At 36.5% G+C, this 26,344-nt stretch overlaps 1 protein-coding gene across 7 annotated transcripts in view; it reads right to left on the bottom strand.

Moving 5' to 3' along the window:
- Positions 1-279: 279 nt before the first annotated feature.
- The window catches only part of nsl1 (non-specific lethal 1), a 31,471-nt gene continuing 5,406 nt past the window's right edge, over positions 280-26,344 (bottom strand). For 4 of the 7 annotated variants that reach the window (XM_028179725.2, XM_089737216.1, XM_028179724.2 and 1 more), the window contains 9 exons: positions 20,348-20,474; positions 12,448-12,662; positions 9,882-10,039; positions 8,717-8,848; positions 7,327-7,411; positions 6,505-6,642; positions 5,963-6,050; positions 5,282-5,533; positions 280-3,677 (listed from right to left, as the gene is read on the bottom strand). In XM_028179725.2, the coding sequence (XP_028035526.2) occupies positions 3,423-3,677; positions 5,282-5,533; positions 5,963-6,050; positions 6,505-6,642; positions 7,327-7,411; positions 8,717-8,848; positions 9,882-10,039; positions 12,448-12,662; positions 20,348-20,474 (1,450 nt within the window). In that variant the 3' untranslated portion in view covers positions 280-3,422. The remainder of the gene's footprint in view (positions 3,678-5,281; positions 5,534-5,962; positions 6,051-6,504; positions 6,643-7,326; positions 7,412-8,716; positions 8,849-9,881; positions 10,040-12,447; positions 12,663-20,347; positions 20,475-26,344) is intronic. The other 3 variants (XM_089737217.1, XM_028179727.2, XM_028179726.2) reach the window with 2 other exon arrangements.

Genomic DNA, 26,344 nt, shown 5'->3' with positions numbered 1-26,344 from the left:
GCTAACCGTACTGACGCAACAGAGCGATCGCGGGAAAGTGAGCGGGGAAGCGGGCGGACCGGCGCATTCCAGCGAGGTGCAAACTTAGCTCGGTCGAGTTGTACTTATAAAATTGCGAGAAATATGATTCTAAGGCAGTCTCGATTTGTCTGGATCCCCGTAACCACTTTAACATCGGATAGGCCGAGGGTTCTTTCACCCACCCTTCAACAAATTAAAGCAAAAATAAATAAAAAAGAATTCTTTCATTGATTTAAAGGAAAGAAATGAAACAAATCGTAGTTTCTCAATTTTCAATGTTTTATTTTTCACTATACAATTAATTCTTAAGCGTTTCTATGTTGACTCAAGTCGTCATTAAAAAACTTAAACTACACTTATTACATAAAAGAAGACTTTGGCTTCTCACGAAAATAGAAACAAAGTATTATTTCATTTTATTGTATTAAAAAAGTAGGGCGAATTGTTTCATTAGTGTATATTCCTTACAATCGCAGACTTCTAATCAATACTTCACATAAGGCATTTTTTATCTGTTTATACAATTCTTTTAATTTATAAACTCGGGTTCGGAAATTATATTTCAAACATATTACAAAATGTAAATTATATTGACAAGGAGAAAACCCAGTAATTTCAGAAAAATAATCATTAAAGCATCTAAATAATATTTATGAAATGCAAAATTGTTTCATAGCCATCAGTTTTATTGTACTTTGATTATGTTAACATTCATTAAGACGAGACATATCCGAGGAATGGTATATCGCACTTTAAAAAAATAGGTGGCATTTGTCATTCCTACATGACATTTTTTTAATGATTTGGTAATTGGTGGTAGAGTTAACATTTTCATTTATATTTTGACATTCAACAAGTGTGTTTTTGATGACATCCAAGTTGAAATAAATGATTTTGAATTTGAATTTGAATGGGTTTGCGAGATGCTGGTTCTCATGTTTATTATTTTCATTTCAGAATTCCTCAAGTTTCGACGTTAGCTGTGTATAAGACCAACATGGCTGACGTACAATTCTGGCCAGAGTTTATTCGACATATGTTTATAACTATTTCACTATGGAAAATCTACAACTGGCTCCCTTCTGAATATAAGTAAGCGTTACATAATCGGGATCAGTTTAAAGTATGCATCATGCTCATACTTAGTTGTAGATACAATATTTTTTTATCTCTTATCTTAAGCAAGAACTATAGATTTAAAAACCGCAAAATGTAAAATAAAACACGTTATATCAACCCATCTTATATTTAAGTAATGCAAATCCTCTCCTTAATAACAAGGTAGAGTTGATACTCTGACTGAAGCTTTACCACAGCTACGATGAGAACATAATGCAGACTTATTGCCACAACTGACTATTATTTCTGATTAGGTAAAAATGACAATAAAATTTATTATGTCACTTAATTTTTTTAATGTGCGATACGCATGAATAAATAATTTCTTAAATACACAGTGTTAACAAAATAGTGGTGAATAATTTCAGTTTGATAACTCTCTTAGAGATTCAAATCAGTTAATTTACAAACCAGTCTGTTGTTATTCAGTGCCCAAATATATATTTTTTTTTTATTATAAGTCTGTATTATACAATTTATTTACAATCGCTCAGCAACAACGGGCCAACTTTTTACTTAAACTAACGCTTAAACTAAATTATCATGAACACACATTTCAGAAAAAAAAAACAAATCAAATACTAAATCAGTACGTTTCTACTGCATTAAAATTTATTGTACATTGTTGAATAACATCTTCCAAGTTTTTTTTTTTAAATCTAATAATATAGTTAGGGAATGTAACAAAACGTTTTTTCAAAACAAACTTTCGAGACACTCATTCCACAAAAACATATATTTATTTACAACTCACTAGATAAATAAGTGATCAGAGACACAAATTGAAATCTAATTTAAATGTTCCATAAATGTTTAGGAGAATCATTTTAAATACATGAAAACGGTATGAAATAAACAAAAATATAACATTTCATGGACAGCAACTTTTTATTCAAATTAGCCATCCCTATGGCAGTGTTGAAAATGGAATTTTGACTAAAAAAAAAAAAAACTAAAAGTGTTGGTATGTCTGGGATCTTGAATCTGAAGCTTTGTATTTAAATAAGCAATAAAAATATATTTACCAATTAATAAACAACTAAGAATTATAAAAACACAAACTATTTTTTTTGTTAAGCCAGTAAGTTATGTGGTTATAGCCAATGGTGTTGGAAACAGAACTGAATGACGTGAAAATAAACAAAAATTCAAGTTTGGAAAAATTAACTGACGTGAATTAATCAGAAAAAACAAATCAAACTCGTTATTGTAATCATACAACAATTATTAGTGTATCTAAAAAGAAAGCTACCACAGTCATTCTCAAAAGGCATTTCTATAATACTAATCTTTTACTGTGATTAGGCATAATTCTGGGTTATTGTCAAAATCCAAAGGCCATTGGAGTCCAAATATAATTTGTGCATGTTTAGTTTCAGAAAATTATAAATTACATGCAATTGACTCTAAATGACAACAGTGTATAGTTCTTTCTCTACTGGCGGCCAAAGACCTCTCTGTGTCTGAATTTCTTAGCATCGCGTGGACCGATAGCTCAACAGACACTGAAGTTGACAATCAAGTAATTCCTTATAATTGTAGGTGTTATGTTATTATGAGGTTCCGTACCCCATGCATCTTGTTATACGGTCACTGCAGCAGCTGCCGCTATCGACGCGCGAGTAATAAGTTAATAATTAAGATATTTGTTTTAATTTTTTTTTTACGATTTAACGCGTGTCTTTTTTTTTATTGCCCTTGTAGGCAGACGAGCGTGCGGCCCACCTGATGGTGAGTGGTTACCGTCGCCCATGGACTTCAGCAATGCCAGGGGCAAAGCCAAGCCGCTGCCTACCTGTCTGTTGCGTTTGTGCGTGTGTTTATGTATTTATAATCATGGACCTCGGTGACTGTGAAATTTTTGAAATATTAGAGCAATTGTAAAATGATGAAAATAATAAACGTGAGATTAAATCTATAAAATGTTTTAATCGCATGTACCGATTTGCGAGAAGCTCAGAAAATACTAAAATTGTCATGTTTTGTGTTAATAATCCGGTTTTGCATCTTCGATCACGTGCACAGTAAATTTCACTATATTTACCATTCCTAGATTCAGCCGCCAGCTAACACAACATCGGTACGTTATTCAGTTTAATCTAATCGAAAACAAACTAAATTCACTCATAAAACGCTTACATTTCGCAAATAAAATTGGCAAAATTTATTCCATAAATAATTCTTCCACATCGACCGATTTACATATCGAAATGTGTGCAACCGGGTTCGTAACACATCACTAAGATGTGTTACGAACGCGAAGGGAACATAATATTTACAATTCACCTAAAAGCATTTTTCCGTCGCTCGGTCTTATCACTGTGCGGGTCCCATTCAGCGTCGTCGGGATCGTCTCCGTCGTAGATGATGGGCGACATGGGCGACAAGGAGCTGGTCTCCTCGTCGTCGACGGGCGGCGGAGGGAGAGGGCTGGGCTCGGGGCTGCTGTGGCGGTAGCCTTCGGGCATCGAGGACATCATCTCGTGGTAATCTTCGTCCGGCAGAGGGAAATGTCGCGGCGTGTATGGTCTCACTGTCTGAACGGAAAACGTTATATTAATTGTTGATTTGTTGCGCTGCAACTTAAGGAATCGGTTCGTGAAAATAATAATGTATACTGATACATATTGACTCATTTGTTTTATTATTGAAATATTAAAACTGATATAATAATAATAATAAAATCATTTATTACCTTTCACACTAAATAAAATAAAAGGAAAAAGGCAAAAAGCAAACGGAGGTGACTCAACTAATGCTGTTCAAAGTCGATAAATCGAACAGCATTGATTTTCAGTCATCCCCGTTTCCCTTTGGTTCATTGCGGGAATGAGAGTAGTTACATGTGTACAGACTTAAAACGTGGTATAAACTAGCATAAAAATAAGTATCTAGTAAAAAAAATATATGAATATTTTTTTGTGGAAAATTGTAAACTTATAATGCTTCTACGACTTTTTAGCAGGATGTGAGGGATGAAATTGTGTGATTTGTTTTGTCTATTTAATGTTTCTTCAGGTTTAAATGTGTAAGAACGGTGGTTTATTAACTATTTAGTATCTATGAAAGTGCACAAATGTGGGAAAATAAAACAAAGCCGCTGAACGTAACTTGTCGGGATCCTACAAAAATACCACTGAAAAAGTCTCAATAAACGACCACCATTTTACTGAGATTCATCCCATATCATTTCATTTAATTTCATCTCAGTTGATTAATGTCTCAAATTAATCATATTCATTTCATTTCACTCCAAACTATCGTTTTTAATATAAAAATATAAATTAAAATTGACCTAATGGTCTTAGTTACCAAGGTCATAAAATCCCTTAAAAAAATGCTTCTAAATATACGTTTATGGCGCCACGAGTAACGCCATCTGTTGTCAAATAGCGTAAACTGATATCGAAATGACTAGTAGAATTATTTTGCCTGTGCAGATTGGGTCATAAAAAATCGGAGCGGTGAAGCGAGTATTTCGCTCTCTCTTCCACTAACGAGCCTTATGGACGGGCATAGTGATGCGCATTATTGTTGTCGATAAGCGTTATCGACGGTGTATTTAGTTTTGTCATTTTGTGGCTTACTTTTTAGTTAGTTAGATAGGCTTTGGTTAGATAAAAATGAAAGAAAAAATCACTAATCGAACACTTACACCACATATCGCCGCAGAAATTAACACTTTGTAACTTTTCGGGATCTATTCTTATTTCAGTTTTTTTTTTTAACACATTGTTGATAACAACACATGTAAAAATTATTTTGAATAAATTCTGCCGTTTAGATACAAAACAAAGGAGTAGCCATTGTGTCACTAAAGAAATTCAAAGAACGAATGCATAAAAACACATTTCTCTTCGACATAATGTACTATAATTTGCAGGTAAGTACAAATGACTCTTAACATAACAATGTCTCACTACCCTTCATATACCACCCCGCCACCGTGTACCTGCCTTCGATAACTCATTTGTTTTTATCGATAATGGCGTTACGCCCGCGCAACATGCTCACCGTCCTAGCCGGGCTATGTTTTATGACCCAAACTGCACGGACAAAATAATTCTACTATAGTATTATCTGAAATATTCTGGAAAATTGTAGACATGTATAGTTTAAAAAAGATAAGTAATAAACGTACCTCCAATACGGGTGAGAGGCTCTGTGGCGGAGGTAGCGTGATGACCGGCGCCGGGCTCTGGTCTCGACTCAGCAGCTGGTCCTGCCGCCGCGGCGACGTCGGCGTCGGCCCCGCCGGAGCGTCGGTCGCGGCGGCGGCGGCGGTGGCGGCGGCGGCGGCTCGTCTAGAGTTCTTCCTCGCCCAGCGACTTCTCTCGCGGGTTTCGGCGCGCGTGTGTCGCGCCTGCACTGCCGTGTCCGATATATCTTCGTCCTGTAATAAATAACGAACACTTCAACATAATCTTTGAATATTGTTATTGCTGTGGAAACTAGACAATTTATTTATTTATTTCTTAGATGGGCTAACGAACTCACAACCCACCTGGTGTTAAGTGGTTACCGGAGCCCTTAGACATCTACAACGTAAATGCGCCACACACTTTGAGATGTAAGTTCTAAGGTCTCAGTATAGTTACAACGGCTGCCCCACCCTTGAAACCGAAACGCATTACTGCTTCACGACAGAAATAGACAGGGTGGTGGTACCTACCCGTGCGGACTCACAAGAGGTCCTACCACTAGTAACACAAATAAACCTTCGATCCAGCTGATCGTGAATTTTAACACCGCTCATGGAGTTCACAGTACGAGTTGTAAATTGAGAAATATCTAATCTGTTTCAAATACTTGAAATACAAACCTCGCTTTCAACAGACAGTCGATTTGAATTATTCGTTTTCGAAACCCCATTATTCATACGTGTCTCCGGCATCTCCAGTACTCGCCACCTGTAAATTAAAGATACATCAGTAATTTATTTGTAATCGTGAAAAAAAATATATATGAATAAATTTAAAAAGATTTGTTTAGGAATCATTTGGCATAGAAGATAATTTTTTTAATTAGACCCAACATCGACTCAACAGATACTGTTCTAGAGTCATGACAGTGATCAAAACGTGACAAGTGCAGTGTATTATATATATATCGACACTTGAAAGGCAAACGTGACTAAGCGACAATAACTGCTTTATACATAAATGATAGGCAACAACCATACATACCAAAAATATATTTCTAGGTCTATTAAAATCATTTCAATCCTACATCTATATTGGTTAAAATAGATTTTTTTCAGGTATTTCAACTTTAAATTAGTCTACTGTAAAGTTCACGCATTGTCGCTTAGGCGTCGATATATATATATATATATATATATTGCTAATAGATTGGGTGCAGTACTTGGGCGTGATGATCTCCTTGTAGGTGAGGATCTGCGGGCGGGTGCTGGCGGCGACGCTCTGCGGGATGACGATGTTGTCGATGTCGTAGGACTGGCGGCGCCGCGACTCCGTGCTGGGCCGACCGCGCGATCTGGAACTGGGCACATCGTCCCGCTTTGAATGACGCGACCCGCGGTGGAACCGGTCAAAACATTTATTATTATTATTATATAAATAAGTTTACCATGCGGTCCGATTTGATTATTCAAATAATATGTAGTCAGCAGAATCTATTAAAACAATTTAATATATACTAATATATAAATTTATAATGGTTTTTACTTATGTTCTGTTATAACTACTGAACCATGCATCCGATTGACTTGAAACTTGGTATCTATGTAGAAAATACATTTGTAGTTAATGGATAGGCTAATATTTATATGAGTGTTGGACTTCCTAATAATAATGACAATAAATAATAATGTTAATTTTAAATGCCCAGCAAAGCGGGCGAGTACAACTTATACTTTATCACTTCATCTCAGAGTTAGTGATCACTTCGCTTTTCGTCGTTAAGGCCAAGGGCAATAAATAGCTATCGGCGTTATCTAATGCTGAAGATTCTTCTCACTGCTAATTAGAGAATATGCTATAGTTATTCCAATCCTGATGATTATAATATTGATTCACAGTCAACTTGTGTGAATTTTATAGTCTTCATACAAATTACATTAGTTGACATGAATGTATGTAATTATAATTAATACAATTACAAATTTAATTTGTTCTTCTCAATTTTGAGTATATAACTGAGATGTTTCCCATATTGAACACTAACCTTTCATGATTTGACATTGAGGTTTCTTCATCTCTATCCCTTTCTCTTATCTTCCTGGATAAAGGTGGTCTGCCTCTTTTCAATCCTGTAATTTTGTCATAAATATGTCATTTAATAAAATAAGTATAACAAAGTTTCCATAACTTAATGTTTGAAATATTTATGGGTACACTTAAACTCTCCAACGGATATCAATTTTTATATATTCTAATAACAATGCAATTGTAGTTTTTTTATGATTGAAGGATTACTGGTAGCCCAGCAGCCTTTCTAGTTTCACTAGGACAGGAAAAGGCTCAGCCAGGAGGGTGAGATTTGCTAAAAACTGCCCGAGCGCCTCCGTAGGAGACCTAACAATTCAAGAGCAGCTGCTTCGCGAATCTACTAACAGTCCGCTGAGAAGATCCGGCGAGAAACTCTGCTGATGTATCGGTTAGGTTGCATGTCGAACTCTTTGTCGAGTTCGACGAGTACGGTTCGCTTGGTCTCTATGCTTGCTCCTAGTGTTACAGCTAAAGGTGTCTAATGCAAAGGTTATTGGATCTGATGGATATGTAAGGATGTGGCAATTGTAGTACAGTTGATTGGGGGAAATAGAGACTAGAGTTAAAATAGGGACAAATCTGGGATGCCACAATACTTTCGTTGAGTTGATAGATAACTTTGTTGAACTGAAAATAACTATTATTTAGTGTTTAAGAATATTAAATAGTTCAATATAGTTATCAAAGTTTTATAGTTCATTAAAGATATTACAAAGTTAATTATCTAAAGTTAGGTACTTACCTAACAAACTAAATAGTGCTAGCCTTATCAAAAAACTATTGTCCCCATATGTAGACTGATTCACCCCAAAGCCAAGGTGAATCGAGTCGAGCTAGTTTTTTAAGTTTTGTGTATATTTTGCAATGAACTATGTATAATAAATAACACATCGTATATAAAAATTTAAGCCGCCGGAACCATTCTAATCTCAATGTTATTGGTATTGCCCTAAGAAAAACGATTGAAAATTTATGTTGGATTTGGAAAGGGTCCCGATTAGGGATGATTGATATTCATCAATGTTTTATTGGAAAACATCGATGTTTTAGTTTCGATAACATCGACGTATTATCGAAACGTCCATATATCTTTTAGGACCATCTAACGGTGGATGTACTTTCTAGCTAGTGAGTCCCTAAACGTAGTTTGAATTAGTAAACAGGTATAATAAATAAAATGGTCAGTTTCATTTCCTACCAAAAATATAAAAAATATCAATGTTTGACATTATCGTATATCGATACTTTTAAATCGATGTTATCATCGACGTTTTTATAATATCGATCATCCCTAGTCCCGATTCCCCCAATCTACGGTACATAATTCTGACGTGTGCAATACTGACTGGTCGTGTGCCGGCGGTGCTGCTTGGGCGGCGAGTGCGTGGCGGGGGGCGGCGCGCGGGAGGGGCGCGACGGGCGCGCGCTCATCCAGCCGCGGGACCACAGCGACGACATGTGCAGGGACACCGTCGCGTCTGGAATTGTAAACGTCGCATATTAGTACCCTGTTCTGAAGGTGTTTGTTTAAATAACAAAATACAACTTTTTCATTAATGCTAGCAATCCCGCAGTAGTCGAAATTCGATTAAAATTAATTGAAATTATAGGTTTGTACACGTATTATCATTCTACTGTCAAAGACTTCTTCTATAATCACAGATTTCGCCAAAACTACACTGTAGTAAGACAAATATTAATAAAGACAAACCTAGAGCTATTCTCGATTTGACCACAGCAATAAGAAAACAATAAACAAATATGTGTGCGTGTGTGTCAATGTATGGTATGGTCAATGTACCAAATACATGGTAGTGTGGGTAATGTTGTTTTTAAATTGATTTAAAGTAATTTATCCAGAATTTTAAAAAATATTAACATTCTACACTCCTTATCTATATTCTCTATAAGTGTGGGAAATTTCATACTCCTCCGTCTGCACAATTTTCGTAAAAAGGGGTACAAAGTTTTTGCTTCACGTATTAATATATAGATAATGTGTTAATTCATTTCAATAGGCAGTTCTACCACACCCGCCGTATTCACCGGACATAGCTCCTTCTGATTTTCACCTATTCCGTTCGATGGCACATGGCCTAGTTGACCAGCGCTTTCATTCGTATGAAGAAGCTAAAAATCAGGTCGATTCTTGGACAGCCTAAAAAGACATCGTTTTTCCGACGCGGAATTCATATGCTGCCAGAAAGATGGGCAATACTTTGAATAAAATGTCTTTGTTCTTTATAATCTAAACAAAGCTTTTATTTTGAAAAAGAAACGGCGAGAACTTAATCAAGGTTCTAATAATTGACTTTCATCACTTCAAAGGCGGTAGGTAGGTAACAATAACTTCCATTTTTTATTGCCCTTGTAGGCAGACGAGCACACGGCCCACCTGATGGTGAGTGGTTACCGTCACCCATAAACTTCAGCAATGCCAGGGGCAGAGCCAAGCCGCGGCCTACCGCATTTTATTATTGTAAGTAAAGTTTAGATAGGGGTTCAGGGCACCTTTAATGTGACTGAGCACGGGATGGTAGGCCGGGTCGGCGAGCGCGAGCCGCTGCGGCGCGGAGAGCGCGGACAGCGCGGCGCAGTGCGGCGCCAGCGCGGGCTCGGCTCGCCCCGTGCACACCGGACAGCTCTCGCTCGGCTGGACGCAGCTGCAGCTGTGCCATACAAACGATACAGATATTAATACAATAAGTTAAATCAGAAGAACTATGATTACATTGATATTTATGGTATTGTAAGACAAAAAAAAAATATGTGTGGTGTTGTGGGACACCGGACAAAATTCCTTATTATAAAAATATATTCGAGGTATAAAGAAAATAAAACTGGAGGTTTCGCAACAACCTACGGTCATTCGGTAACGTGCGAACCTATTGTGATACACTTCATTCACGGTTGTTTGCATAAGAGTTAGTGTATTGCGCAAACGAACGTACACTGTGCGCATTACTAATTTGTACGTTATACAAAGTTAAGTCGTACACTGAATGCATTACTAATTCGTACGTTATTACAAAGTTAAGTCGTACCCTGTGTGCATTACTAATAAAAGAAACTTCGTTCCAAAAAATATTTATTTTTTTATTGCTTAGATGGGTGGACGAACTCTCGGCCCACCTGGTGTTAACCGATTACCGGAGCCCATAGATATCTACAACGCAAATGCCGCCCACCCACCTTAAGACATAAGTTGTTAGGTCTCACTTTTAACAGTACAACGGCTGCCCCACCCTTCAAACCGAAACGCATTACTGCTTCACGGCAGAAATAGGCAGGGTGGTAGTACCTATCAGTGTGGACTCACAAGACGTCCTGCCACCTGTAATTATGCAAACTATGATTTTTGCAGGTTTCATTTTTATTACTTGATCGATTATCAAAGTTTATCTTAGAGTAGTTTTCATACATTGACATAACAGTGTTACCTGAAAACTAATTACTATAGGATAGGAGTGGGTGATATAAATCGTATATAGATTCAATATCTATATATCGTAGCAATATCGTTGAATCCGATATCGCCTCGCACGAAATCTATATATCGATATCAGCCGATACACGATATTGCTCGATGTGATGCATCGCCATATCGTACCGATTCGTGAATCGAAATCTATATTTCGATATCAGCCGATACACGATATTGCTCGATATGATGCGCATCGGCATATCGTACCGATTCGTTAATATCAGCAATATTCGTTTGGTTCGTATCGAATCGGCCAGAGTGAGTGAGCGCACGATAGGGATATCATGTGATGAATGAAACAGAAACAGGCATTATCCATACAATTGTAAACCTTATATTTAAGTCCATATGTCTGTAGATTATTCTTAGCGTATCAGCAGGATACAATTAAGGAAAGAAGTTTCAACTTTCGACCCTAACTTGAATGCAGTATAGCCTATTTGCATCGTTGAATTTAATTTCACGCGCTTTGACCTTGAACTAGAATTTTTGGACAAGTGTTTATAAATACTTAAAAGTTTTTTGTGTTTGATTTTTAAAGTACACATTTTTCTATTTTTAGTTGAATCCAAATAATTGAGTTTATTTCTTGTGTTTGTATTAAACTTTTGAAATCTACACTCTTTTGGTATATTTTCTAATTTTAAATTAAGACACAAAATACTAAAAACTGAAAATAATCTAGCCAGTCCTAAGCCTGGTAAAAGCATGAAGGAAAGTTTTTTTTATATTTTTATTTTCATGTTCTTTTTATTAACTTTAAGATCATATTATAAATTGATATCAGAAAACCAACCGTATAACGTTGACTTAAATCTATATCTACTACGATATTATATCAGCGTATCGTTTCAAATCTCAAATATCATGAATCGAGAAAATCTACTAGCATCCATCAATATATAGATTCAGAAAATATATAGATTCAATATCCGATATTGATCCTCGATATATAGATACGATTCGATACGCGGCAAAACCGATATTACCCACTCCTACTATAGGAAATAATTAAGAATTAAAATCTGAAGATCTAACAAGTTAAGCAGTATATTATTTTATGAGTTAAGATTTTTCCATCTGATTTTAAAGTTATTTAACTGAATGAACGAATGAATCAAAACTTAATCTGTAATTTAGTTTCCATGATATCTAATTAGATCACCTTTTGTTAAACGGGTTTGAATAACAATTAATTACACCTTTAATTATTAATAATCACGGTAACAAAGCATCCATGATAGAAAATTTTCTCGTTTAGTTCACGGACCCTGACTAAATTTAATGTGGTACATTTCCGAATAGTGGCGACAGCATCTAAAATGCACAATAGAATACAGGGCTTAAACCGGAGTGTTGCTAACACTGGCCCTAGCAAGGGCTTCGCAGAACATACCACCGGATCGGAAACGCGACCCACTGAGAAGATCCGGCGAGAAACTCAGTGGGCTGTGTCTGTGTTCATTCGCTCGTCGAGCCCTTCGTCGCAAGCGACGGGTTCGAAAAGGGGCGGTAACCGGTGCTTGAGCTACCTAAAAGCACGGTCAATGGATCAGGAGGATCCGTAACGACATAGAATACCAAGAATCATACTTTATATCAGAAGGTTTTGCGGCTTTCGGGGTAGCCAAATGCAGGTTGTGCATCTGCAGTAGTTTCCTCTTCTTGAAGGTGTCCCGTCGTAGAGGTCGCACTCTAGCACAGGTCTCCGTGACGGGGTCGTCATCTTCAGGTAGCTCGCCCGGTAACGAACTCACGTACGCCGCGGGCTCGCCTTCGAATTCCACTGCACCTTTCGCTTCTCGCACCTGAAGAATAAGACATTAAACATTATTATTGTGGGCTTATCCCACATTCCACGCACACACATTTAGGTACTCATCAGTTGTAGGTATACAACAAAGGGAAGATCTTCCACCGAGCGGGTGATATTTGTTCGTTAAACCGATGCGGCGGCGGTCCAAATGTTGTTGTTCGGAACTTGTATATATGCGAGCTTATCTTGAAAACGTCGTAAGCGACATTCAGGCATCTGTCAAATATCTTGGGTTCTGTGATGGCTACCGCCACATTATCATGGTAATGCTGCGGCTGCAGATACATTTTATTTGCTTAATTGACTGAATTAAGACTAGTTTCATGGATTTCACCCTGCAAATGAGTATCCATTAAAAGGAATAAGTTCATCATTGCAACTGATATGATGGAGGAGAGCAGGTAGAACTTATGCATCTGAGGTGCAACATCGTGATCCTTCATTTATTTATTTTTAGGATAAGTAAATTATTTATAGGATGGAAGTAAATTTATTATTATTATTGTTCCCCTAATTGTGCAGTACAGTGCAGTGCAGAGATAGCGAATAGATTCCATTAAATATAATATTTATGGAAGATTCAACAAGAGTAGACAATGCCACCATCTCTTTTAATCTTTTTATGAAAATTGGTATATATTATGTATATTATATTTTCCACATATTATTAAGATCTGGAAGCGCATCGCCTGGAAGGCAATCCTCAAGAACATGGGCGACTAGACAAATGCTTTTACGTGTACATCGTCAGCGCAACCACGACCACTATGACAAGAGTATCTGTCCAACTAAGAAGATATTATTAATTTTAATATTATATTTGTTGAGTCTGTGCTTATATAGAGCGTGTTTGATATTATGTAGGGTGATAATTATTAATAAGACACGACAGTTTGCAACATGTTTATTGTGCGACGACTCGACACAGACTGAACTAAGCTAAGCCAACAACTTAATTAATGAATATAATATGAAAAAAAAATGGTGATCACAATTTTTTTTATTGCCTTTGCAGACAAACGAGCATGCGGCCCACCTGATAATGAGTGGTTACCGTCGCCCATGGACATCAGCAATGCCAGGGGCGAAGTCAAGCCTACCCTTAACTACTTTTTTCAGGGAAATGATATTCCCAGTGTAGGTATACAATATTTTTATACTAATAATTAATACCGTGTCCTCTTGTTATATACACATACATCTATACTAATATTATAAAGAGGAAAGATTTGTTTGTTTGTTTGTTTCGAATAGGCTCCGAAACTACTGGACCGATTTGAAAAATTCTTTTTCCATTAGAAGCCGACATTGTCCCTGATGAACATAGGCTACTTTTTTTTAAAAAAAAATATTTTACTTTTTTGGTTTCATGTGTGTTTTAATGTTTCCGAAGCGAAGCGAGGGCGGGTCGCTAGTATTTTATATAAGGATAAGAGAACAGTGGAACGTTGTGACAATTGTGAAAAATATACAAATTTTAATGTAGTAAAAACAGTATTCGTTGCGAGACTCGGTGAAATATTGATTGTCTACGTTTTATGAGAACGTTTCTATTTATGGAATGTAAACGTGGGAAGAATGACCTGAGACGCGATTCCAAGAACTTTTTTTTTACCATAATCCTTAATAATTAATAAGAGTTAACAAAGCGTAAAGCGTTGAAATCGGAGATCAAAATAAATATGTGAAAAAGTTTATATTACTACCCTGGCAGTTGTGCTGATGCTACTAGGGTTCCTAAAAATCCGATATTTAAAATAATTTTATGCCAACGTCAAGATAAGAAAGCAATTTTCATTCTGTGAGCAGTTATTTAAAGAATCAAAATTTTAAGGTAATGTAATAAAATATATTTCGGATTTCACGTGCCTTCTCCATTATCTTTTTTAAGTGCTTACATGGATGGACAAGCTCATGGCCCACAAGTTGTTACCGGAGCCCATAGACATCATCATTCTCCTGTTTTCTCCCAGTCGCCTCGCAACATTTTTTCTCCTTCCATACTTCTCTTATCATATACCGTTGTTTCGCTCCTGCCCTCTTTTACGTCGTCTTTCACGCAATCTATTCATTTTTTCTTAGGTCTACCTGTTCCTCTAAAGCCTTTCACATTCAACCTCATTGTCATTTCGTCTCATCACATGTCCATAACATACCTGAGCCTATATACATCTAAAACTTAAATGCCGTCACCAACCTGAGTTTTAAATCTCAGTTTTTACAGTACAACGGCTGCCCCACCCTTCAAACTGAAAGGCATTACTGCTTCACGGCAGAACGGTGGTAAAACCTACCGGCGCGGGCTCACAAGACGCCCTACCACCAGTACATGCATTTCTTTCTCATGCATATATTTGAAAAGATTGTCTGTGTGTGTGTATGTCTTTTGAGATAGCGAACAGTTGTATCTTGATTTTAAAATCACGGATAAAACGAAATATTGTATAACATCTCAGTCGGCACCTAATAATAACTGTACTCTTGTCGCTTTATCGAGTGCTTTTAAAATGGTTGCGATGCTGTTAAAAGAATATCAAGTAGGGTTAAAATGTTTTGTATCCTTCCCCTTGATTTTAAAACACGCATGGATCGAGGGTCCTTTGAATGAATAAAGCAGAATGAATATTTTTACTAACAAATCTTTTCCTCTGATATTTTTTGTAGGACGTATTATTTTGGTTGTATTTATAATTTTGAGACGTGGACTTTAAAACCTGTTTTATGTTATTACGTCACTGCTGTCAATTAGCTTATAACAAGGGAGAACAAATTTGAGTTTTTCGAAAGTTTTAGAACGTCTACAGGAAAAAAAATACAACATGTGTATGGCATGGTTAGGCGAACGAGACCGCTTCTTGGTGCTTAGTGGTTACCAGAGTCTGGACATCACAACGTGAACCTCAACACCGACAGCGTAACGTGGATCGATGTCTCTACCACCCTTCAAACCGGATACATAATGCGAGATGCGAATTCACTAGTCTATTGCATTGGAGAATCTTTGGTTGTGGATAAAATATCACTTCTGTTTGAAAAACGTACCCAATATTTGTCAAGTCTAGTCTCACTGCAGAAAGCAATGACGCCTCGTCCATAACATGTATACGTTATCCCCGGTTTCTTCATTAACCCTTTGCACTCGAGACGTGGGTCTAGCTCACCACATTATTTAATGCCTCAACTCGAGAAATGATTCTCGCTCACCAATTTATTTGGTGCGGAAATTCGATGCTCTGTGTAAGCTATTTATTTTATTTATTTATACTTTATGCACAAAACAAAAGTTGTACACAGATTACTTTATTTTAAGATTGACATGTTGTCTATGTTTTTGAAATCTTTTCTTAACGTTCTTTTTCTCGTTTGTAATTAAATCATGTGGTGAGTGATACTCATTTCTCAAAGTGTAAAGTGTAAAAGGTTTAAAAATATTCCGCACCTACAAATTGTCTTTCGTTTAAACATAAACAACAGTATTCTATTACAACCTTGAGTGACTGTACGCGTGTCAAGTTATGCGTGTTTCTACAGGTCTGAACATGTCCCGAAAATCGATACGACTTCACTAAAGCACCACATTTAAATTTTTTAGATTTTATAGCTATAATATAGGTACTTGCTTATTACATTAAATACATTTAACATTAAAAGAACTTAGGAGAAGGATAATAGTTATTGTTGAATTTAATGTCAAGTTAACAGATACCTACCTAATTATTATAACTTAGTAAAGCTTGTGATATAGACCTAAATTTTAAGATTTTAAGGACGACTATGCATTTTTAATTTATTTTAATATATAATTTATGTGTAAATTGCTAATCCGAAAAATAGTACTGTAACAAATACAACAGCTAGTATGAATATGTATTCGCTAAATATCGCCGAAAAAATATAGCTAGCATTTTTTTTTTATTGCTTAGATGGGTGGACGAGCTCACAGCCCACCTGGTGTTAAGTGGTTACTGGAGCCCATAGACGTCTACAACGTTAATGCGCCACCCACCTTGAGATATAAGTTCGAAGGTCTCAAGTATAGTTACATTAGCATACAGTTAGCATTACATGAATCAAAAATATTATTATGTAGGACGTGTAAATAATCAAAGTAGGAAACAACGCGTTCATAAGCATTAGTCAAGTTTAGCGCGCAGCTTCTTAGCAAGGTGAAAAACCAATACCCCCAGTGGCAGTACAAACGACTGCTTTCGAAGTGTTTGTTGGCTCCTGTAGACCTAACTTCTTGAAGAAGATCATTAAAAAAGTACCATTGCCCTCGCAGGGATGCATCGATCGAATGTAAAAACCTAATAGGTATTTACCCATAATACTACAAGTATCGATAAATCTTTACATATTTATTTTAAAATACTAATTTTATTAAAGTTTATAATATGATCAGCGTTACTTTTTGGGATATAGGTATAGCCTGGGATCAAGCTGAATAGCCTTTTCATGGCTACAGCGATAAATTAAATAATATATACATAAATTTTATTACTTGTCTAATGATTCTGTATTTTAAATGATCAATGAAACCCGTGTTTTTACTTAACACCATATCGTCATTGCTGCCCATATGTTGTAATAATGCCTTGTTGAATGCGAGCAAATCGTATACTAGGTCGTAAATATTCCCTAAAGTGACAACAACTGTTCAGTTTTACCGTATAGTACAGTGCCGTATAGTATTGTGCAATAGCACAATCTGGTGGTAGGACCTCTTGTGAGTCCGCACGGGTAAGCACCACCACCCTGCCTAATTCTGCCGTGAAGCAGTAATGCGCTTCGGTTTGAAGGGTGGGGCAGCCGTTGTAACTACCTATACTTGAGACCTTATATAATAACTTATATCTCATGGTGGGTGGCGCATTTACGTTGTAGATGTCTATGGGCTCCAGTAACGGCTGAACACCAGGTGGGCTGTTAGCTCGTCCACCCATCCAAATAAGCAATAAAAAAAAATGTTATACGAAAACCTTAGAAACATAAGCACTCATTTAACTGGTTCTTGTCGCGTCATTTTCATATTTAATGAATCCCCGATATTCTGGTGTTGTTGCAAGCGCCATGACCACGTGTAGAGACTGAGTAAGAATACATGAAATAATAGTGGTTTTAAGGTGAACACCGGCGAAAATTTAAAATTTTACAAACGGACCAAACATTTTTCATCAATGTCTATACATCCAACGTAGTTCTTTTGTCGTACAGTCTGTTCTGCTATAGATTACACTCCCTCCAAAAATCAGGACCAGGAGGATCATGGTAAAGTTAGCGGAATCGTCATGAATTTATCAATTATCTGCTAATACATTCCCCTAAATATTGTACAAGCCCGTAAATATTGTATAATTATATTTGTACATATTTGTCTGTGTTAACAGATATATTTGCTTGACTGGTAGATAATGTTTTAGGCATTAATTCCGTAAATTTAAATAAAATAATATGTGTAGTTTAATAAAAAAATATACATGTTTGTTAAAAGATAAAAGATTCTTAACCAATTAATTAATTACTTCAAGATAGAAAAGGTAAAGGTCTAACTATCATATTCTGACTAAGTGTGTGAATTACGATAAGATACGTATTAATACTAAACGCCGGCTTATCAAATTAAACAACGCTTTGCCGCGGTCATCGCACTTCATAATTTATATTTTTTATGAAGACACGTTCGGAGAAACTCTGTCACGATTAAGATTTTAACATTTCGCGACTCTGAAATAGGATTTGGAAGTATTGATAAGCAAAAAATAAAAGTCTAGTATCACGTATCAGGAAAGGTTTACATGTGTCGTTACAAAGTGTTATCGATAATTTTCTTAAACATATTGTTCAATGTTTCAAACTATTATCTGATTTATACTAGCAATTTGGAAGATAATTAATGTACTAATAAGTGAGAAAACACCAGTTATTGATGTACCATATACTGATATACTATATTAAGACATATCAAACCATGTCTCAAGGTAGGTGGCGGCATTTACGTTGTTGATGTCTATAGTCTCCGGTAATCACTTAACACCAGGTGGGCCGTGAGCTCGTTCACCCATCTACGCAATAAAAAAATTTAAAAATAACGAAGTACCAGTATAGGGTTTAGTTTTATTGGTTTTCGTGAGACGTAAGACATAACTAACTACCTTTACGACTAAAAGTCGTCTAAGTCCGTGAAAACTGTAAATTATTCGAAACAACCTTAACGATATAATGACATTAAACTATGGTACACATAGTTTTAACCCTTTGCGCGCGAACCATCGATAGATCGACCCTCTATTAATGCGTATAAAGTGCGGAGTGTCGGAATATCGACTATTTGCGAAGTTGGCTTATGGATTATGGGTCTCGATCTGTTTCAGCACGTGTATGCATAACCTTTTTTATAAGTCAATAACATTATAAATAACTATTTAAAATTATTTTGCTTTGAATAAATTCATTTCGCGGAAATTCATTTCAATTGCGCCCATTTTTATATTTTAAGTTAAAGTTTTTTATGAGGTACTTTTTTTCAAAAATCTTTTAGATTTTTTGACAAAATATGTGAAAATTAGCCCAGCACTCAGAGTCAGAGTATCAACTTATAAAATCAGCCTACCTAACAAAAATTAAAAGTAATCTTGGCCAGCACTCTCCTGTCTATCCTATGATCTCCCTGACTACTAGTATACGTGATGAAATAGACAGACACATATGATACCCACACTTCTCTAGCCTCACTTAAAGTAAATTGAAGATCCGTGATCCACACTGAGCTGTATAGCTCATTTGATTATACATTTTTTTACATATTTAACATTCATTTACCTTTATTAGTTTTTTAATATGTTGATGCTTTCTGTAAATATTTATTTGCCATGTTTTTATTTTCTTACTCTTCTATATATGTATATTTCTTTTATAACTATTAATAAAAGTTAGCTTCTGACGACTTTTAAGACAACCAACCTTACGCATGTGTGTTCACACCTAGAAGGGTGTATCAGTATACTCGTTTTTACTATTTAAGTTGAATGTTAATGTTTGTAAATATTATCCAGTTATGCAAACGTAAAAAAAAATTTAAACGTAAAGAAAGAGAAGAACAACAAACATTCTAATTATACGAAAATTTCACAACTTTTTCGCAATTTTCAGACATCCAGTAAACGCTCGAAAAGCATAGAGGCCAAAGCCAAGTATCGCAGAGCATCGCAAGCAGAGCCCAGAGCAGATCGTACCTATTTGGTTTTCTGTTGTAATGATCACGTCGCGGTGGTCATTCAAGATGCAAGCTGAATTTTTTAAACAACATATTAGCACTTGTGTTCGTAATTCCGAATTCTTACAAATAACACCTTAAATGCAAGTTTTACGGTTATATTTAAAATCAACGTGTCGTTGGTCCAATCTCGTCTAGTTTTTCTGTATCTCTTAAATGAAGGACAGACGCCGCGTAATGTTTATTGTGTTTTTGGGACAGATTATACAAATTTTCTTCGTCAGAATCGGTATTCACGTAATATTTATAATCAATCGTAGATTCCCAGTTAGATCATGACAATATAATCCTTATTAATACCTTCAGAAAATCCGTGATATTTTGCCTTCCGATAACTGCTTAACCGAGCGAGGTCCGCGCAACAAACTATCGACCTACGTCAAGTAAATACTAATCACCCGTACCTGTTTGTGCAATTCATTGTGCTGCCGTATCTTGTACTCGAGTTCTTGTAGTTGCGCCTGAAGCCAGCACCAGCGCGAGGCGATCGATGCCCGTGCTCTCTGCCACGACCAGAGCGCCCGTTTTTCTCTGCAAAAAAAGAAAAGAAGATCATTCCAGTGTTGCCCTGTTGCCAGTGATACTAAGTGGAGGGTCTGACGGCCACGCCTGCTAGATAGGGTGCAGCAAGTCTGGTTGCAGTGTTGAACAAGATCACCTGTCCTAAATCTCTCGGGTTCTGCCTCGGGCATTGACCTAGTGAGAACGCAGGAGAATCATTTAGGGGTGGCTTCAGCTCTCCCACATACTCCGCACGTCCCCTCAGCGCAGAAATCTCGTAAAATTCGACCCCCGGCCCAATAAGTGAATCCCAATTTAAAGGTAGCACACCAGTGTATCATTATTTTTTTTGTTATTGCTTAGGATGGGTGGACGAGCTCACAGCCCAGGTGTAAAGTGGTTACCGGAGTCCATAAACAACTACAACGTCACGGTGCCACCCACCTTGAGATACATGTTATATGGTCTCAGTATAGTTACAACGGCTGCCCCACCCTTCAAACCGAAACGCATTACTGCTTCACAGCAGAAATAGGCGGGGTGGTGGTACCTACCCGTGCGGACTCACAAGAGGTCCTACCACCAGTAAAAATCATCTCTCACGAATAATGTTTACAAGCTCTTATTTAACTTAAAATATTTGTTTAGGTCAAAACTTGAAAGCTAAATTAGAATCACTTTTTCTGAACATATTGAGTTCATTTTTTTATATTATGTTGGTTCAGTTTAGATATCAATGATTTTTTGTCGTAAGCATGACCTGAACCAATAGTCAGAAATAACTCCAAATAGACTAATTTTTCAACAATCAACAGAATAAGCACGAAATTTTGCATACGTATTGCGCTTGCATTTATTTTTTATTTAAATTCACCTATTAATTAAATTGTGCAATTTATAAGACTAGCTGTACTTGTCCGCTTCGCTGGGCATTTAAAATTAACCTTATTATTTCTCAGCCCCCACAAAGATTCTCATCATTAACGCCCCCGATACTGGTGTAGAGAGTCAAACACTCATATAAATATTACCCTATCCATTAAGTACATGTATTTTCTACGGATCAATCGGATGCATGGTTCAGTAGCTATAACGGAACATCCGTAAAAACCACTGTAGACTTATACTTAGTCTGGTCATAAATACTGTTACAATTAAAAATAAACAAAATATTACATTTGAATTTGGAATCTGTCATTTTTATATGATTGCTCATTGAGTTTTCTCATTTTGGCGCCAATACATTGTACAAGGTCATTCGGGCAAAAACCAAAGTGATCGATATAGCTCGCAGAGTTAGTAAGCTGAAGTGGCAGTGGGCTGGTCACATATGTCGCAGAACCGATAACCGTTGGGGTAGACGTGTTCTGGAGTGGAGACCGCGAACCGGCAAACGTAGTGTAGGACGCCCTCCTGCTAGATGGAGCGAGGACCTGCGCAAGGCAGCTGGCAGTAACTGGATGCGTGGAACCGAAGATCGGGTTCAGTGGCGAGCTTTGGGGGAGGCCTATGTCCAGCAGTGGAATCGCTGTGATTGCATTACACAAAGTAGGTATGGAGCCAAGTGCAATTTTTAAAACTCTCCATACGCTTGGTATTAGTAAAATGTTTGTGTACCGGGCTATTAATAGGTGCAATGAGACCTCCTCTGTTTGTGACAGAAAAAGATCCGAGAAGCCGTCCACGTAGTGTTCGTACGAAAAAGGTGGTCAAAGCAGTAAGGGAAAGAATTCAAAGAAATCCTGTCCGAAAGCAAAAGATTTTATCTCGGGAGATGAAGATAGCACCTAGAACCATGTCGCGTATTTTAAAAGATGACTAAGGACTTGCAGCCTATAAGAGACGTACTGGTCATTTCTTAACTGATAATTTAAAAGAGAATAGGGTGGTAAAATCGAAACAACTACTGAAAGCGGTACGCAAAGAGAGGTCATAGAAAAAATTTGTTTACGGATGAGAAAATTTTTACAATTAAGCAACATTTTAACAAACAAAATGACCGTATTATGCTCAAAGCTCTAAGGAAGCTTCTCAATTAGTCGACAGAGTGCAACGTGGGCACTATCTGACTTCAGTGATGGTTTGGTGGGGTATTAGCTATGAAGGAGTGACTGAGCCATACTTTTGTGAAAAAGGTATCAAAACATCGGCATAAGTGTATCAAGATACCATTCTTGAGAAGGTAGTGAGACCCCTTAACAACACCATGTTCAATAATCAAGAATGGTCCTTCCAGCAAGACTCGGCGCCAGGTCATAAAGCTCGGTCTACGCAGTCTTGGTTGGAAACGAACGTTTCGGACTTCATCAGAGCTGAAGACTGGCCGTCGTCTAATCCCGATCTTAATCCGCTGGATTATGATTTATGGTCAGTTTTAGAGAGCACGGCTTGTTCTAAACGCCATGATAATTTGCAGTCCCTAAAACAATCCGTACGATTGGCAATGAAAAATTTCCCATGGAAAGAGTGCGTGCTTCTATTGATAACTGGCCTCAACGTTTAAAGGACTGTATTGCAGCCAATGGACACCACTTCGAATAAGCTTTTTATACTTTAAATTGTTTTATATTTATGTATTAAACTAACACACTGTAAAAGTAATAAATGTTATTTGCAATAGATTTTTTTTTAATTTTTTATTGTAACAGTATTTATGGCCAGACTAAGTATATTAGTAGGTATAGATAACAAACTTTCGCGAGTTCTACCTGAAGTAGCATTTTAAAAAATCTGGTTTTAAAAGTATATTTTAATCTGAATCTTTATTTGGTTTTCTGTGAGCGAATAAACTGATGGTCTACCTGACGTTAAGCGATTACAACAGAGCTCTGTTTAAGTAAAGAAAATCACAAGGTCGGAAACTTCAGTCAAAAGATCCCTAAATACATAAACGTTACCCTTCTGATTCAAGACCTCAGGTAAATTCAATGTATCAACGCGCTTTGATTGTGAGACCGATCGAAATCTCAATTGTACTGTAAAACGTCTGTCCGAACCGTTCATGCCGGAACGTACAACTGTATGTTAAGTGCGAGTTTTTTAACGTTCTCGTTAGCGTAAAAGTTAACTCAAATTTGTATGGAATTGGAACGTTTGCCTACGTTTGCCGCTAGGGGCGCTGTTCCAATTCCATACAAATTCGAGTTAACTTTTACGTTACCGAGAAAGTTAAAAAACTCGTACTAAGCACAATGCTTCGATGCAGAAATACACAGGACGGTGTACCTACTCATAACTGTCACTGAAGACATAGGTGGATCACCCACTATCATTAAAGGAGATAAGGTAGTGCTATTTTAGGCCCACTCCACACCTGAGTTTAATTAACGCTGTGTTTAATGATTGTAATGATGATGATTCTACATACTTATTAACTAAATAACAGTGGGAAAACCAAAAAGTTCCAGAAAATTAATTAAAAATAATTTATTTAGTCATGAAACATCTGTTATTGCTTTATTATATTAATATAGGGGTTAAAGTATGAAATTGCTATCTTAATGTAATAGGTACTTCGAATTGACATAGAACCTTTATGCTTTGAAATTTTTGAATGAAACTTTTTTCAAATGGTACCTATGAGGTTCTTCTTTTAAAAAATGTGCAATATTCGATTATCGACTTTCAGTTGTTTTTTTTATTCAGCTTAGACAAGAATCTTTCTTGTAGGTAATTGTACTTGATACTTCGAAAATTCGAGTGATTTTTGAACGCGGAACTAACGCTGCAGAAACAGCTCGCAATATCAATGTTGCATTTGGAGAGGGGACTGCTAATGAACCCACCGTGCGATTTTGGTGTTTTTGTGATGGACATTTTAATTTTAAGAACGATCCACGTGGCAGACTGCCCACACACGTGAATAACAATGAAATGAAAGAGATGGTGAAAGCCGATCCGAGCCAAACTTCCCAGGAATTAGCGGCATGGTTTAACGTTTATTGACTCATTTGCGTCAAATCAATAAAATATGAAAAATAGTTGCCTCATGATTTGACTGATCTGCAGAAAGAAACGGGTGTTGAAACTTGTGTTGGCCTGTTGAATCCAGAATTTAATACAATGAAGGAATATTGGATTGAATAGTCACATGTGAGAAAAAGTGGATTCTTTACGATAACCGTAAGCGAAAAATACAATGGTTGACCCCAGGTCAAACGCCGCAACAGTGTCCTGAAGCAAAGCTTATAATTAAAATGGTAATGGTAATTGTTTGATGGTCTCAGCATGGTGTTATTCAGTAGAGCTTTCTTCGATCTAATCAAGCAATAACGGCAGATGTCTACTGTGCCGAACTCGGAACAATAATAGCAAAACTTGCAGTGAAACAGCCCCGATTCATTAATCAATCTTCATCATTATTGCTCCATGATAACGCGAGACCTCATACAGCACGAGAAACCGTTTTAACTCTACAGGAACTACAATTAGAAACCATTCGTCACCCTCCGTATTCGCCAGACCTTACTCCAACGGACTACCATTTTTTTCGTGATTTGGATAAATTTCTACATAATAAAGTTTTCTTCCCAGGAGCCAGTACAAAATGCTTTCACACATTTTTCTAGAATCTAGCTTTAGAACCAGAGTTCTATATATAGCAAAGGCATAAATGACTTTCCTATTAGATGGCAGCAATGTATACGTAATAATGGTAGATATTTTGATTAAATTTGATGTTAAATGAAAAAAAAAAATTTCAATTTTTCAGTACAAATCGGCAATTTCTACTTCAATTATTTTATTTTACAAACAAACATTCAAATAAAAAAAATTATTAATATATCTTTACAATTTTCCTTTGTAATATTAATTTTTTTAAAGTATCAAAAACCGCTTATTATATATGCTCAGTCTTTGCTTGAGCTTTTGTTTATTTTATTTAATTGATCTCTTCTCAAAGACCAGTTCCCCAGGAAAGGAAAAGAAGCTCAAATCATCCCATTTTTTAAATAAGAGACACATTCTGATTACAAACCATAGAATAATATCTTTAGGTACCTACCCAAAACGGGGCATTGTAAAAAATTTTTTTTTGTAACTTAATCATAATTCAAATGGTATTCAAAGTTCTCAACACAGGTTTGATAAGGCCAGGTGAACAATGAGAAACTTTAGACAATTTATTAGATAAGGTAGTCATTACATATAAGGTAGACGACAGGTTGATGTGAACTTTAAAAAGCTTTGATTGTGTAGATAATGATGATGCCTACTCCAAACCGAAACCATAGTCAAGTAAACTGATTACATATTTATATAAGTACTAAATATATTCCATAGTAAATACACCCTTAATTAAAGCCTTCGTTTTAGATGATCATTAACAGATAATTAATTTAGAAACAGGTTATGCACCTTCTTCATGCTGGGATTTTTTACTTACATGAATTAAAAAAAATGCTAATGCAATGAAAATTATTTCTGTTGAAGTTTAGTAGTCTGAGAATAAAATCAAGAGGTTCTTTTTATATGCAATCACACAATAACAGTAACATTAAGCTATATTAGCTTATAGCCAATGGTAGCTTTGGTACCATTGCCAAAAAAATACATAGACCAGCCTTCATGACAAATTACATTGCACCCAGAGGCTGGCTCTTTGGTGGTGATGGAACTATATTAATAGTGGCTTTCAGAGGTAAGCTAGATATGCCACCACTTTACTTGTTCCTCTGGAGCTGACAATGTCAGCAACCAGACTGAAATCTTTAGGTTGATCACAAATGACACCAGAGTAACTCATGCTTCCACACATAGTCAATAAAGCAGAAAATGGGAATTTCTTTTTTCAAGGCAATGTCCCATAGAAGACTTACGCAATTCATCTTTGTCAAGAAATTAAGGAGGTGGCAAATCACAACCATGAAGAACTAAGAGCAGGACAGGATTCTTTCTAG

The sequence above is a fragment of the Bombyx mandarina genome, chromosome 23, assembly GCF_030267445.1.
Source record: "Bombyx mandarina strain Sakado chromosome 23, ASM3026744v2".
NCBI classification, from domain to species: domain Eukaryota; kingdom Metazoa; phylum Arthropoda; class Insecta; order Lepidoptera; family Bombycidae; genus Bombyx; species Bombyx mandarina.
Note: the sequence above shows the minus strand (reverse complement) of the source record. Positions and strands in the feature narration are given on the sequence as shown.